Source organism: Schistocerca americana, chromosome 2 (genome assembly GCF_021461395.2).
Source record: "Schistocerca americana isolate TAMUIC-IGC-003095 chromosome 2, iqSchAmer2.1, whole genome shotgun sequence".
NCBI classification, from domain to species: Eukaryota; Metazoa; Arthropoda; class Insecta; order Orthoptera; family Acrididae; genus Schistocerca; species Schistocerca americana.
Window position 1 is genome coordinate 141,779,679 of NC_060120.1, and position 15,475 is coordinate 141,795,153.

General features: G+C 37.9%; 1 protein-coding gene across 1 annotated transcript in view; it reads left to right on the forward strand.

The window, feature by feature from the left end:
* LOC124595869 (brefeldin A-inhibited guanine nucleotide-exchange protein 3) overlaps positions 1-15,475 on the forward strand; it is a 306,469-nt gene that overhangs the window by 220,179 nt on the left and 70,815 nt on the right. Inside the window, exons 16-18 of the mRNA XM_047134775.1 lie at positions 2,853-3,074; positions 7,132-7,399; positions 13,829-14,008. Of these exons, the coding sequence (XP_046990731.1) occupies positions 2,853-3,074; positions 7,132-7,399; positions 13,829-14,008 (670 nt within the window). The remainder of the gene's footprint in view (positions 1-2,852; positions 3,075-7,131; positions 7,400-13,828; positions 14,009-15,475) is intronic.

Genomic DNA, 15,475 nt, shown 5'->3' on the forward strand with positions numbered 1-15,475 from the left:
GTAATTTAAATCTGAGCCATCAAATATGCTGTACATTGAGCAAGCTGTGAGGGAAACAAAGGAGAAGTTTGGAGTGGGGATTACACAGAACTGGAGAGACTTACACATGATAGACGAGTGCGGATTACTGCATAAAGCCAAATTAGTGGTTTGTTGATGACTTTGTAACTCTGTCAGACGCAGCAATGGACATAGAAGAGTGGCTGAACGCAATTGATAGCCTCTTGAAAAGAGATTAAAACATGAACATCATCAAAAATAAAATGAGGGCAATAAAATGTATTCAAATAAAAATAGGTTATACTAAGGGCATTAGATTAAGGAATGAGACACTAAAAGTTTTAATACCAAAACAACGAAAATTGCCAAAGTGGAAGAATATAAAATTCAGAGTGGCAGTCTCAAGGAAAGCATTTCTAAAAAGAAACATGTGCTAGCATCAAATATAAAGTATTGGAAATGGTCATCCAAGAAATTTTGTTTGTAGTGTAGCCTTGTGTGGAAGTAAAAGATAGGCAATAAAGAGAACAGAAAAGAAGAGAATAGAAGCTTTTGAAATGTGGTTCTTCAGAAAAATGTTGAATATTAAAGGAGTAGATTGAGTAACTTATGAGGAGGTAGTACTAAAAAAGAAAATTTAAGGGACTACCTGACTAAAGAAAGGACCGATTAATAAGATTCATCCTGAGGCATCAAGGAATCATTTTATAATGTATGGAAGTGTGTGTGTCTGTGTGTGTGTGTGTGTGTGTGTGTGTGTGTGTGTGTGTGGGAGGGGGGGGGGGGAGAGTTGTGGTGGGAGACCAAGGCTCCAGTACAGTAAGCAGTTTCAAATGCATGCTGGTTGTAGTAGTTATGCAGAGCTGGAGAGGCTTACACTGGATAGACAAGTGTGGAGAACGGCATAAAGCCGATCTTCATACTCAAAACCACTGTAACATAAAGGGTGAACCCGAACACAGACAGAACTTTGGAGATTGTTCAGGAATATGTTTGAATATTTTGATAAAAGGAATATGAGGGTATTAATGCAGAGTAATGATATAATTATTAATTCAGTTTGGGATCCCACTTAGTTTTCGTTCTGTAGGTTGTGAAAAAGACTATAATTTGTGATCACCAAAAAGTACAACTCAAAAAACAGACTAAAGAAACTACTCTCAAATGCAAAACTACTGTGATGTGATTGCCATTCTCACCGGAATAGTTTAGCGTAATGTCTTAGTGCCAATCTTCTGCTGCATTCAGTGAACCTGTTCACAAGATACCTATTAGCTAACTCTTCAGGTTGGGAAGGGAGTGAGACAGGGTTGTAGCCTATCCCCGATGTTATTCAATCTGTATATTGAGCAACAATAAATGAAACAAAAGAAAAGTTCAGAGTAGGTATTAAAATCCATGGAGAAGAGATAAAAACTTTGAGGTTTGCCGATGACATTGTAATTCCGTCAGAGACGGCAAAGGACTTGGAAGATATGTTGAACGGAACGGACAGTGTCTTGAAAGGAGGGTATAAGATGAACATCATCAAAAGTAAAACTAGGATAATGGAATGTAGTCGAATTAAGTCGGGTGATGCTGAGGGAATTAGATTAGGAAATGAGACACTTAAAGTAGTAAAGGAGTTTTGCTATTTGGGGAGCAAAATAACTGATGATGGTCGAAGTAGAGAGGATATAAAATGTAGACTGGCAATGCCAAGGAAAGCGTTTCTGAAGAAGAACAATTTTTTAACATCGAGTGCAGATTTAAGTGTCACAAAGTCGTTTCTGAAAGTATTTGTATGGAGTGTAGCCATGTATGGAAGTGAAACGTGGACAATAAATAGTTTAGACAAGAAGAGAATAGAAGCTTTTGAAATGTGGTACTACAGAAGAATGCTGAAGATTAGATGGGTAGATCACATAACTAATGTGGAGGTATTGAATAGAATTGGGGAGAAGAGCAGCTTGTGGCACAACTTGACTAGAAGAACGGATCGGTTGGTAGGACATATTCTGAGACATCAAGGGATCACCACTTTAGTATTGGAGGGCAGTGTGGAGGGTAAAAATCGTAGAGGGAGACCAAGAGACGAATACACTAAGCAGATTCAGAAGGATATAGGCTGCAGTAGGTACTGGGAGATGAAGAAGCTTGCACAGGATAGAGTAGCATGGAGAGCTGCATCAAACCAGTCTCAGGACTGAAGACAACAACAACAACAACAACAACAACTCTTCAGCAGTAAAAGTATTCATACTGCTTTGTATCTCTGATAGTGTGCCACTAACACTGTCAGAAAAACAAAACTGGAACAGAACCAACCAGTACTGACTGCTAGTTTGAGGGTGAAGAAAAAGTGGACATCGCTATTAGCAACAGTAAGTACCATGATTAAATGGTAGAAGTTTATTTTCAAACAAGACACATGCAGCATACTATTGACAATTGCACTGTTGTGCAGAGATACAGAGACAAATGTAGGTTAGAAATCAAACTACCTGTAATTATTATCATGCAGAAACCCCAGGTCTCTTATACCAAAATACTCTGAAAATACCCCCGAACAATCTTTAAATTGTTGTCATCGAAGTTCAGGCTCATCCTGAATCAAATGCATGATAATTTTTTATGATGAAGAAATTATAAATCTATTGCAAATTCAATAATCTCTTTAAGTCTTTAATGTTTTTATTTCCCCATACTGTGTGTGTGTGTGTGTGTGTGTGTGTGTGTGTGTGAGAGAGAGAGAGAGAGAGAGAGAGAGAGAGAGAGAGAGAGATTTGTCAAGTGGTGGTCCTTCGTGAAAAGTGTCATGCACAAAGGGTACAAACTTCTGCTTTACATAATGTAAAATTTTCATTTTTCAGGTCTAAAACTTTCTCGCCGTGTCCTCAGCTGTGTTTGGGACTCTATGCTTGCTGTGCTGTCAGCTGCATTAGGTGAAGATGGAGTACCACTGGGTGTAACTTCAAGTCTAGCTCTTTTATTGGGCTCAGAAGGAGCTCGGGAAGAGCACCGTCGAGCACGAGACAGTGTTATCTCGAGCCTTGAAGGACTTCACAAGGCAGCAAGGCTCAGCAATATCTTAGGTGAGTATGAAATATAAATTTTTTTTTTCTATTTCAGTGTCAGTAATTACAGTATAAACAAAGTTATTTCAGAATATTCACTACTAACAGATATCTTTCCTAGTAAGAACTTTCATTAAAGCATATGTTAAGATGATGAAAAATTAGACTTTTCACTAGAATTTCACATTTTATTTATTTCTTCTAGTTTAAGGAACCCAGGATTGACAGTAAAATTCTAAAAATTAGGTAGGGGATGCTGAGTCGCAGATAGGCACAATAAAAAGACTGTCACAAATATAGCTTTCGGCCAGTTAGACCATCGTCAGTTAGTTATGTGTTCCATTGATCAATGGCACTGAAAAACAGTTATATGTGGAACGTGTCAAATGCACAAGAAATTCACACAGGAAACAAGTTTTTTTAACATTATAGTGTTATACCTAAATATTTCTATTATCTATCCCATTCCCTTAAATGGCACAAAATGCATATATTATATCTCCAGATTTATTTACTCATTTTCAAGAATTCATCTATGGTATTGAAAGAGTTGTTAAGGAGGTATGATTTCAATTTGTTTTTGAAACTATTATTGCTGTCTGTCAGACATTTTATTTCATCTGGTAATTTATCAAAAAGTTTTATAGCAGCATATTTTACCCCTTTCTGTGCCAAAGATGGGTTAAATAAAGGATAGTGTAAGTCTTTCTTTTTTCTGGCATTGTAATCATGAATGTTGCTGTTGATTTTAAACTGGTCCATGTTGTTGAGAAAAAATTTCATTACTGAGTAAATGTACTGTGAAGCAGTTGTAAGAATTCCTAACCTTTTAAAGAGATACCTAGAAGATGTGCGACTGTGAACCCCACACATTATTCTAACTACTATCTTTTGAGCAGTGAATACCTTTTGCCTAAGTGTTGAGTTGCCCCAGAATATTATTCCATATGACACCAGAGAGTGAAAGTATGCAAAGTATGTTAGCTTACTAATTTCTACATGCTCAAAATTGGCAATTATTCTTGATTGCAAAAGTTTCTGAACCTAGTCGCTTTAGGAGATCCAAAATGTGACTTTTCCAATTAAGATTCTCATCTATATGTACACCCAGAAACTTTGCATGCTCTACCCTGGCTACTGACTTCTATTGATGTGTTACATTTATTGAAGGAACTGCACTTTTTGCAGCAGAAAATTGGATGTACTGTGTTTTTTCAAAGTTTAGAGCAAGCCCATTTGCAGAAAACCAATTGATAACTTTTCCAAAGACCTTATTTGTATCATTTTGTATCGGACTTTCTTTTACGGATTAATAATTATGCTTGTATCATCAGCAAACAGTGTCAGTTCTTAGACGACAGACACACACATACACACAGAGTGGCCTCAGTTGCCTGAGACTGCAGTCATGTGTGTGGGGGTTGCATTTATGTGAGTGCGTATGTGTGTGTCAGTCTTCTAATTTTAACAAAGGCCTTACTGGCCAAAAGCTATATTTGTGACACTCTTTTTATTGTACCTATCTGCAACTCAGCATCTCCGCTATATGGTGAGTTGCAACTTTCCTTTTCATAATATTGTTACATTCCATCTGGGATTTTCCATTGCTTGTAAAATTAGATAGAAAGATTCAAAAGAAGATGCAGGTCTGTGGTGCTCTCCCAAGGAAACTGAAACTGATGTTATTGCCAAATCTGTACTCTGGAAGAACCATGTAATGGATGAGAGAGGTGCTTTACTGGGAAACAGTTCCCGAATTGTATCACCAAGTGCTAAACAAATTGGTCAGGTGTCAGTGTACTATAATTGAGGAGGATCAGAAGCAAACATAGATGCATCTTTGGCAGACTGTCATGCTGTTGACAATGCATTTTTGTGGACTGCACAGATAGTATGACAACAAGCAACCACAACCTGGTACTCTCTCTTCTGAAGGCCGGAAGTACATTTAAGGCTGGAAGTACAGAAATGAGTAAACCCTGCACACACAAACTAATTTCTGACATCGGGAAAATGAATTGGAATCTATTCAGAGTGAATTTCAATATTCAGATGCTTGAAGGTATGAGTTACAATGCAGACAAAAGAACTATCGATGTACTCAAGAAAAATATGTCCCCTTAAAGTTTGCGAATGTTTGTAAAGTGTTTTTCCCTTACTTCACATGATGTGTATTAACGACCTGGCAAGCAATGTTAATAGTACCCACAGGCTTTTTTGCAGATTATACAGCTACCTTTGATGAAGTACTGCCTGAAAGAAGCTGCACAAATGTTCATTTAGTGATGAGATTTCAAAGTGGTGCAAAGATACCTACTTTAAATCTTCAGAAATGTAAATGCACAGTATGCTAAAACATAAGTTCCTCTGACTAAAATATTAATGGGGCACAATTGAAGCCAGTCAACTCAAACAAATACTTCAATGTAACAATTTATGTGGGTAAAGCTGGTGGCAGACATCAGTTCACTGGTAGTTCACTGGGAAAATGCAGTCAGTCTGCATTGCAGATTTCTCACAGGGACCCCATCATAGAATATTGCTTAAATGTATGTGTGTTTGTGTGTGTGTGTGTGTGGGGGGGGGGGGGGGGGTCCATACTAAATTCAACTAACTGAGAATATTGGTGGGAAGTATCTATACAGGGTGTTACAAAAAGGTACGGCCAAACTTTCAGGAAACATTCCTCACACACAAAGAAAGAAAATATGTTATGTGGACATGTGTCCGGAAACACTTACTTTGCATGTTACAGCTCATTTTATTACTTCTCTTCAAATCGAATTAATCATGGAATGAAAACACACAGCAACAGAACGTACCAGCGTGATTTCAAACACTTTGTTTCAGGAAATGTTCAAAATGTCCTCCGTTAGCGAGGATACATGCATCCACCCTCCGTCGTATGGAATCCCTGATGCGCTGATGCAGCCCTGGAGAATGGCGTATTGTATCACAGCCGTCCACAATACAAGCACGAAGAGTCTCTACATTTGGTACCGGGGTTGCGTAGACAAGAGCTTTCAAATGCCCCCATAAATGAAAGTCAAGAGGGTTGAGGTCAGGAGAGCGTGGAGGCCATGAAATTGGTCTGCCTCAACCAATCCATCGGTCACCGAATCTGTTGTTGAGAAGCGTACGAACACTTCGACTGAAATGTGCAGTAGCTCCATCGTGCATGAACCACATGTTGTGTCGTACTTGTAAAGGCACATGTTCTAGCAGCACAGGTAGAGTATCCCATATGAAATCATGGCGGTGAATTGAGGAAGTACAGTACATACTGACAAAACTAAAATGAGCTCTAACATGGAAATTAAGCATTTCCGGACACATGTCCACATAACATCTTTTCTTTATTTGTGTGTGAGGAATGTTTCCTGAAAGTTTGGCCGTACCTTTTTGTAACACCGTGTATAAAAAGAAGGGAGGGGCAAACAGTGACATATTTGTTTCACCAATGGGAGAGTGTTATGTTTATGCTGAAAAACCTGAAGACAGGTCTCAGCTATCCTGTGAAAGCCTACTTACAAAGTTTCAAGAACCCTATGTATCACCATGCACAAACCCATTTCAGCAGTCATTCTTCCCGCACTCCTTATGTAACTGTGAACATAACATGTGTTCAGTTGGAAGCACCCTCCACCCAGGCATTTCACACAGTGATTTTGGAGAGTATGAATATTCATAGATGTTGATTTCCATATGGTTATTTTGGATGTCCAGTCCCTTCTCCCTCCCCCTCCACACTTCTCAGTTGCCTCTGCTCCAGAAGTTCCATTTTACATTCCAATTGTATCTTTAATAGTTTGGCATGTTGTAGATGTTTTACAATGGACACAACAAAGAAGAGTACCGGGCATGAGTCGTGCTTCGGTAGCTCAGATGGTAGAGCACTTGCCCGTGAAAGGCAAAGGTCCTGAGTTCGAGTCTCGGTCGGGCACACAGTTTTAATCTGCCAGGAAGTTTCAACAAAGAATATAGTTTGTAAAATTTACTACGGGCTGTCGGTGTAATATATTGCACTTCTTTTCAGATCTGCTGTAATATTGCTATTTTTGCCTTCGTGTTACAGGCCTTCAGAACCGATGTGGAAGTGTATTTGGACTTCTGGCAGAAGCATCGTGCCCAACTGTGGTTGGGGATATAAGTGCAGGAACAACAGCGCAGGCTGGACTCGGACAAGTGAGGCGTCATTTACGGAGGCCACGTGATGTTCTACGTCTTCTTCAGGGTTGGCCAGAGAAACTTCATACATCACACGCTCTCAGTATGGATGTCCTTCTTGGTCGAGGACTTGAACTTGGGAGCCACAGCCCTGACTGTTGGCCACATGTGTTCCGGTAAATGTAATTCTATTGTCCTAACAAGACTTTTCATGCATATGTACTATTTGTCAGCCGCTTACAGAGCACTCTGGTCCCTAGTTTTGGATAAGTGGAAGTGTGAATGCTACGAGCTGCTTGTGTTTTGTACCTAATCATTGAAAATTTAAGAGATGAAATTATGTAACAGAAATGGAAATTACTGGATGGAACGGTATGTAAAATATGGAAGAGGCAACCATTCTCCTATAGGACTATGTGTGGAGTGTAGAAACACATAACAGGAAACACTATTCACACTAGCTTCTAAGCTCTTGTTCTTTTTATAGTTAAATTACACACATTCACACACATATCCTCACAGACAACCAAATGCACACTCCCCTTACCACCAAAGAGACTCTTGTCATGACCATGGGAATATGTTATGTGCCTGTGTGAGAATTTGTGTACTTTATACACTTTTACAAGAAAAGCAGCAAGAGCTCGAAAGCTAGTGGGAATATTGTTTCCTGTTAGGTGTTGCTATGCCCCACACATTAATCTGGTAAATATGAGTGGTTGCCTTTCCCTTATTTCATTTAGGGATAAAACTATAACACATATAGTCACACTGCAGAAGCCTTTGTTTGAATTGTCTTTTTTAAAAAAAAATTGTTCTGTTCTCTTTGGGCCCTTTGTTGGCATATCTTGTGAGGTACAATGTTTCATGCGGCTTTTTCTTTTCATGTGGAGCATTTCTTTCTCAGTTTCTTTTTGTACCATATTTTGCATTTTTGTATTGATAGTTCACTAATTTGAATTTCAGATTACAAATATAGAGGCTAAGGGGTCACTCTCTAGTATGTTACAGAATTTCCTCTCTCATTATAGCAGGAACTTTCTTTTTTGTGTGTGCTTATTGACGATTCAATTTTCCCTCTCACTTTAACATTCACCTGCAGTAGTAAAGGTAATGGCTTATTATCTCTGATAGATCGATGCATGATGAGTTTGTAAAACATATGCAGTTAAGTTCTGACACTTTCAGCTAGTGATAATTCTTTGACCATGCTAAACATTATGCTGTCTGTATTACCCTTTAGCCTTCTATTAGTTATGGCATTAGATGTATTTCAAAATATGAGGTTCAGTGCAGGATTGAAATGCAGAACCTAAAACATAGCAACACCAGAGAAGGAAAGTTGCTACTCACCATATAGCAGAGATGCTGAGTTGCAATAGGCATAACAAAAAGATTCACACGATTATAGCTTTCGGCCATTAAGGCCTTTGTCAGCAGTAGACTCACATACACACACGCACACACACACTCATGCAAACGCAACTTGCACACAAGTCTGCAGTCTCAGAGAACCTAAAACGTACATGTATTTGGAATCATTTGAAGAAACATGGCAATTTTGTGCATACAAATGCCTGCCTGTAAGGAATTTGGCAATGAGCATCATGGAAGACATTGTTACAAAATATTGTGCTGTGAGGTTTACTTTAAATGCAAATACACTGTATGTTGAGAGTACCACAAGTCATTCCTGAATTTCAGGAAACCTGCGCAACTTCAGTAAAGCAATACAAATTTGAGAACCATTGTAAACTATGAATCAGAGTCCAAGTCTCTACTAGAAAATCATCTTTTGCGCAATTACTACAGCTATTCCTATGACCACCTTTTGTAGATGTTGTGTGTTTTTACATTTTGTAAAAGTTTGTGTTAAATTCGTTCACTGTTTAAATAAACACTATTCCTTTAGTTTCAAACCACTGCCATTTTTCACTGAAAGGTTAAAAAGCAACAGACAATAGGCCCATTCCACCAAATTCGCCAATATTACACACAACAATGGTTACTTGAAGCAAAGGAAACTGTGTATCTCTGTTACTCCACGAAAGTTCATATCAATACATAAATAAGGAACAGTGACATTATGAGTTCCTTCTGCACTAATTCATGTCCAGTAATTGAAAAAATAAAAGAGATAGAAAATTGCGATATGTCGCAGTTAGCTATAAAAACTTACTTCCAACACAGACAAGTGTGGCAGTGTGTAACAGGAGAGACCACAAATGATATTTAATCATAAACACTGTAAGTGCTGAAATAATCTTGTTAGTTGGTCCTTATATTTATGTGCTTCTTCGTAACACTTGAAAACTGTTAAAGAGGTGTGAGGGAAATTAAAACAAGCTATCAGAACTCTGAACTTTACCATAGAACAGGATTGCTGAGAACAGTCTTAACATAAGGATTGGAGAACTGTTCACCCATGGAAGAATATGTGTAGAGAATAATTTCAATGTAAAACAAATTAAATCATCTTAGTTTCAAACTGAAAGATGAGTGGATAGGATGTATTTTATATGCAGGCTGCTTAATGAATAAAAATCAATGATTATGGGTTTAATGAACTGCAACAGGCCAATAATGAGAGATTCCACAAAAAAATAAATTACTACAGGAAGTAAAGGATAATACATGTGACAATTTGAGTTTTAATGATACAGCTCTTCAAGCACATAAAAAGAACAACTTCAGTAACATAGAGGCCCAAAATGTTACAACCGCAAAAAAATGGGAACATACCAGCATCAGCAAAAGGTATGTCGACTTTGAAGCACTCACAGGCAGAGAGAAGATGTCGTCAGTGATAAGATCCACTACAACTGTAAAATTTTTTGTTTCCTAAAATGAAAACACAACCTGGTTTTGGGACCTGTGTCCCATCATCAGGTGCATCTGCAAAGTTATAAATAATGATGTCTGTCCAAATGGTTAGCATAAAAAAACAACAGAATTTATACTAAAATTCTTAAGAAGAAAAAAATCATGAACATATATAAAATAAGCGCCCAGAAAAGATGAATAGCAGAGGTGAAATTAGGGTAAAAATGGTGCATCCCTGCTATTTGGCACAAAACTGGAAACCCTCTCAGTTGCTAGTCTTGCCAGAAAGCTTCTCGCAGGACCTACATAAAAGGGCATTGGTTCACAAATTAAAAGAGCAGAACCACTGTAAATAAATTGAAAATATAAATTGATGTATGACTCATCATCCCATAATTCATCCCATAATCCCCATTTGAAAACTTACAAAGGTGCGGGTTCAAGGGCGTGTCATACATAGATCTGCAAAAAGTTAGATAAGCGGTCTTTCAAACACTGAAACAAGCAGAAAAGTGGTTTAGCGTCTGTTCACCTGCAGGTATGTATGAATACATAATGTGGCTCTTAAGTAAAGGTTACGACTTACCAATGCTGCATACATACCTTTCAGGCCTGTGCGAAGCACACATCAAAGTTAAATGCCAGTGGTAGAGGCCGTATAGCCATAACACAAGTGAGCGCACTGCTCGTGCCAGCTGACAATTGAATTCTGAGATATTATAACCATTATTATCAGATCTAAGATCTCACAAACTATCATCAACTTCAGTGAAAGCTGACTTCCCTCATGTAGCAAAGAGTCACTAATATTACGGACAATGGTGTGTGGCATAGACCCATAACTAACCAACAAATGCAGCCAAAACCAAGTAAATGGACATAATTACTGTAATGCCCATCGAGAACTCATATAGCGCACTATGAGAGGTATAATGCAAATTGTCGCTAATTTATACTCATACAGAACTGTTGATAAGCTAAAGCAAATGGAACAAACTTATAAGACTCTTTATAGCCTGCCAACAATATAGATGAAGCAGCTAACGAATAATAGCAATATGGATAACAGTAACAATAGCCATTACAATAAAAACCAAAAATAAAAGATTTTTAAGGAGTCCTGCTCACAGAAACAGTAGCTACATCAATAACAACCAAAATGAAAACCAGATAATAAAAATCACTTATGAAAATCAAAGCATAAAATATGTAGTATTGCTTTGATTTTTGTCAGTGATTTTCATTATCTGGTTTTTATTTTGTTTCTGATTGATGTGGCTATTGTTGCTGTGAGCAGTATTCTGCAAAAATCATTTATTTTGGTTTTTTATTGTAGTGGCTATTGTTACTGTGATCAGTATTGCTGTAATTTGTTAGCTGCTTCATTTGTATCATTGGTAGGCTATGAAGTTACAAAGTGGAATTTGCTTTAGTGTATCGGCAGTTCTGAATGAATAAAAATTAGTGACACTTTGGATTATGCTCTCACGGTGTGCTACACGAGTTCTTGAGTGGCAGTATAGGAATTATGCCCATTTACCTCATTTTGGCTCCATTTGTTGGTCTGTAATGGGTTTATGGCACATGCTGCATGAGTGAAATTAGCTTTCATGAAGTTGATGCTAGCCTGTGAGTTCTTGGACCCAATAATAATAGTTATAAAATCTCAGATTTTGACCATCGGTTGGTGTGAGCAGTACACTCATTTATGTTATGGCTGTATGACCTCTCCCACTGGCATTGCAACTTTGGTGTGTGCTTGGCACAGGCCTGATAGGTGTACATCACAATCTTTACTCATAGGTCACACTGTGTATTCACACATGCCTGCAGGTGCACAGACTATAAAAACACTTTTTGTTTGTTTCAGTGTTTGAAAGAATGTCTGTCTAACTTTATAAAGGCCCATGTTTGGCATGCCTTTAAGCCCACACCATTGTAAAATTTCGAATGGGGCATTTAATACTTTGTATTTTCATTTTATTTACAGTGGTTCTGGTTTTTTGATTTGGAGACCCATGTCTTTTTACGGTCCTTCTCTGCCAGAGGCTTTCTGACAGGTGTAGCAATTGAGAGGTTTCTTGTTTTATGCAATGTACCTGGGATGCACTATTTTAGCCTAATTTAACCTCTGTTATGTGACTTTTATGGATTCACATTTTATGTATGTACATGTGGTTTTTTCCTTGATAATTTTAGTATAAGTTCTGTGTAGTTCTTTTAATGCTAATAATTTGGAAAGGCATAGTTACATCTTTATAACTTTGCAGATGCACCTGAAGATGGGACTCAGGTCCCAAGACCAGTTTGTGCTTTCATTTTAGAAAATAAAAACTTTTACAACTGTGGTGAATCCTGTCATTGATGATGAATATCAACAGTTGTAGATTCCGATCAAGAGAAACATGAGAGAGAAGATAGTTTACATCCTTTATAAGGTTGCTGTGTAAGTTTCTTATTCCTGCCAAATGTTTTTTCCTAATTCTTAGTATGTGGTCAACTACTTATGTGTCACCATTACCATCATCATCATCATCATCATCCAGCAATCACAGGTCCTGCAAACAATGTGCTGTATCCACAAACTGACTCCATTCCTTTCTGTTTTTTGTGCTCGGTTCTTCCAGGTATCTCTCCAGGGCTGTCAGGCCCTTTGTCATGTCATCCACCCAACACTGCCATTCTTGTTGTTTGGGGCATCTGATGTTTGATTTCCCTTCAAGTGCCTTCTTCATCTGTCTTTCTTCTGGCATACAGGCTACATGGCCTGCCTATTGGATTCTTTAGCTCTTCATCTTCTGTAGGATAAACGTCATGTGCAGTGTTGACTATTTGCAAGTTCTAGGCATCTAAAGGTAAAATTAACAGTAGTACCAAACATTTTGCAGCCTAAATAGTTTTTTTCAATGGCTGTAAGTAGATAATGCATAGCACTGGGTTTGTCCAATTTACTGCAGACATGTAGGTGATTATGTATTTGTAGTTTACCACATTCAGTGATGATGATGATGATGATGTATTACCTCTGCCTCAAGTACTTCTTGCAGAATTGTTTAATTTGATCTGAAAGTTGTACAACAGGTTATTACACATCAAGACTGTATTTTCAGTGACATGTGTGAGACTTTATACTGTCAAATTTTTACAGGCTGTATGAAGCTTGCAGTTCTTTGGAATGAACTGTAACTGTAGGACAGAACTGGGAAGGTAATGACACAATAAAGGAACACACAACAACAAAAAAGTCATCATTGAAGTTGGCCTACTTCACAACAGTATTTAACCTGTTATTGGCATCTGTAACCTATAGGTCATGTCATGAATAACAGCAATTTCATCCAATATTGCCTCATACTGATGTTCAGGTGTTATACCTGGAATATAAAATGTGGTTCAATTCCCCCCCCCCCCCCCCCCCCCCCCCTCCCCAACTTCCGTCATTGTTATTCATATGAAATCTGAGTCTTGTATACCCGTAAGATGGTAATATGGACTAACTGGAGTTTGTTGCAGGCATTAAAAAAAAACCTTGAAAACTGACTAGTTAGACATCACCACCTTCTCTCATGCAAATTGTACAACTAACAGTAAATTACTTTGATTTCTTGGCTAATTATAACAATGTTACAATTATTGGAAATCTTCATTCTGTACCTTTTAGTAGCATATCCTAGTAAATGCAGATTATTTTTGAAACAATATGCTGAGCAAGAGGTACTTCTCAAAAACTTGTAAACTGACTTGGAATTTTCGTATAATTTATGTCTTTGTTATTTTTTCAGATGCTGTTTATATGTATGTCAATTGGAACATGGTTTCTTCAGTCAGTCAAAAAATAGAAATCTCATCTCAAAACTTCCTGTGAAAGCATCTAGCTCAAGTTCTTTGCAATCAGATAAAACATCAGATTATTTGACAATGGGTTTCATTATTCAGGATGAAAATGAAGATGATGATGCGTGGTAAGTAGTTGAACTAGGCTCTTCAATTATCCCATAATGATTATTGCTCAAAAGGTAACTCAATATTTTCCAGAAGGTCTTCACAAAAGGAAAGAAGGGAAAAATGAGGGAGTGCATTTTTCTAAATTTATAGAAGCTCAAACATTGTGTTTCATAATGCTTGTAGTAATGAATTACTATACGGCAGTTGTGGTATTTGAGGGTGTTAGATGCTACTCAAGATACAGCATCTGGCATAAGGTACCAGCAGTTGGAATTTATGTTAGGCCAAAGGTAACTACCTGTTATAGAATTTTTGAGCCAAAATACTACCTTTAGAGGTAAGATGGACAAATACCACAGAAGAGAAGAGAAGAGAGGTAATGTTTACATAACCCCAAATGTTGAATCAGAGCAGATTCCAACAGTCTGAGTCAAACCAGGGTGCAAATGGATGGCACTAGAAACTAAATGTTAGTACGACTCATCCCATCTTTCTTAAAATATTATATTCCAGAAGACAGAAACTCTTGTTCAAACAGAATGTATCATTTGCTGGGCAACAGCATCCAAACAAAATGTGTGCCTGGAAGCATATCATCACTTTTTGGAACTATTTACAGTGAAATATGTTTAACTTGACTGTTTTCTTTATTCTTGTTTATTTTGTCTCCAAATTGGACGGTAATACAAACTATAAGTGATTATATGTAGTCTTTCATTTTTATTTAAGTACTGATACCTGCAGGGTGAAAACAGGGTATATGTGTACAAATGATGCCAAAGATCTATATATAAAAACAAAGATGAGGTCACTTACCGAACAAAAGCGCTGGCAGGTCGATAGACACACAAACAAACACAAACATACACACAAAATTCAAGCTTTCGCAACAAACTGTTGCCTCATCAGGAAAGAGGGAAGGAGAGGGGAAGACGAAAGGAAGTGGGTTTTAAAGGAGAGGGTAAGGAGTCATTCCAATCCCGGGAGCGGAAAGACTTACCTTAGGGGGAAAAAAAGGACAGGTATACACTCGCACACACGCACATATCCATCCACACATATAGACACAAGCAGACATATTTAAAGACCTATATATTAACCTGCAAGGAGAACAACTGACACTAGTCAAGAAATTTAAATACCTAGGCTTTTACGTGCAAAGTGATTGAGGACTGGAGGCTGAAATATGGCACAGGATAAATAGCGGATGGATGAACTGGAGGAAACTGAGCGGAGTACTGTGTGATAAGAAGGTTAGCTGCAGAATGAAAGGAAAGCTTTACAAATCTGTAGTGAGGCCTGTGATGCTGTATAGCACAAAAACTTGGCCAATTACAAAAGCCCAAGAGAAAAAGATGGAAGTGGTAGAAATGAGAATGTTAAGGTGGATGAGTGGGGTGGCATGAAAGGATAGACTAAGGAATGAATACATCAGGGGAACAGTGAAAGGGGGGCCATAGGGAAGAAGGTCCAAGAAAGTAGGC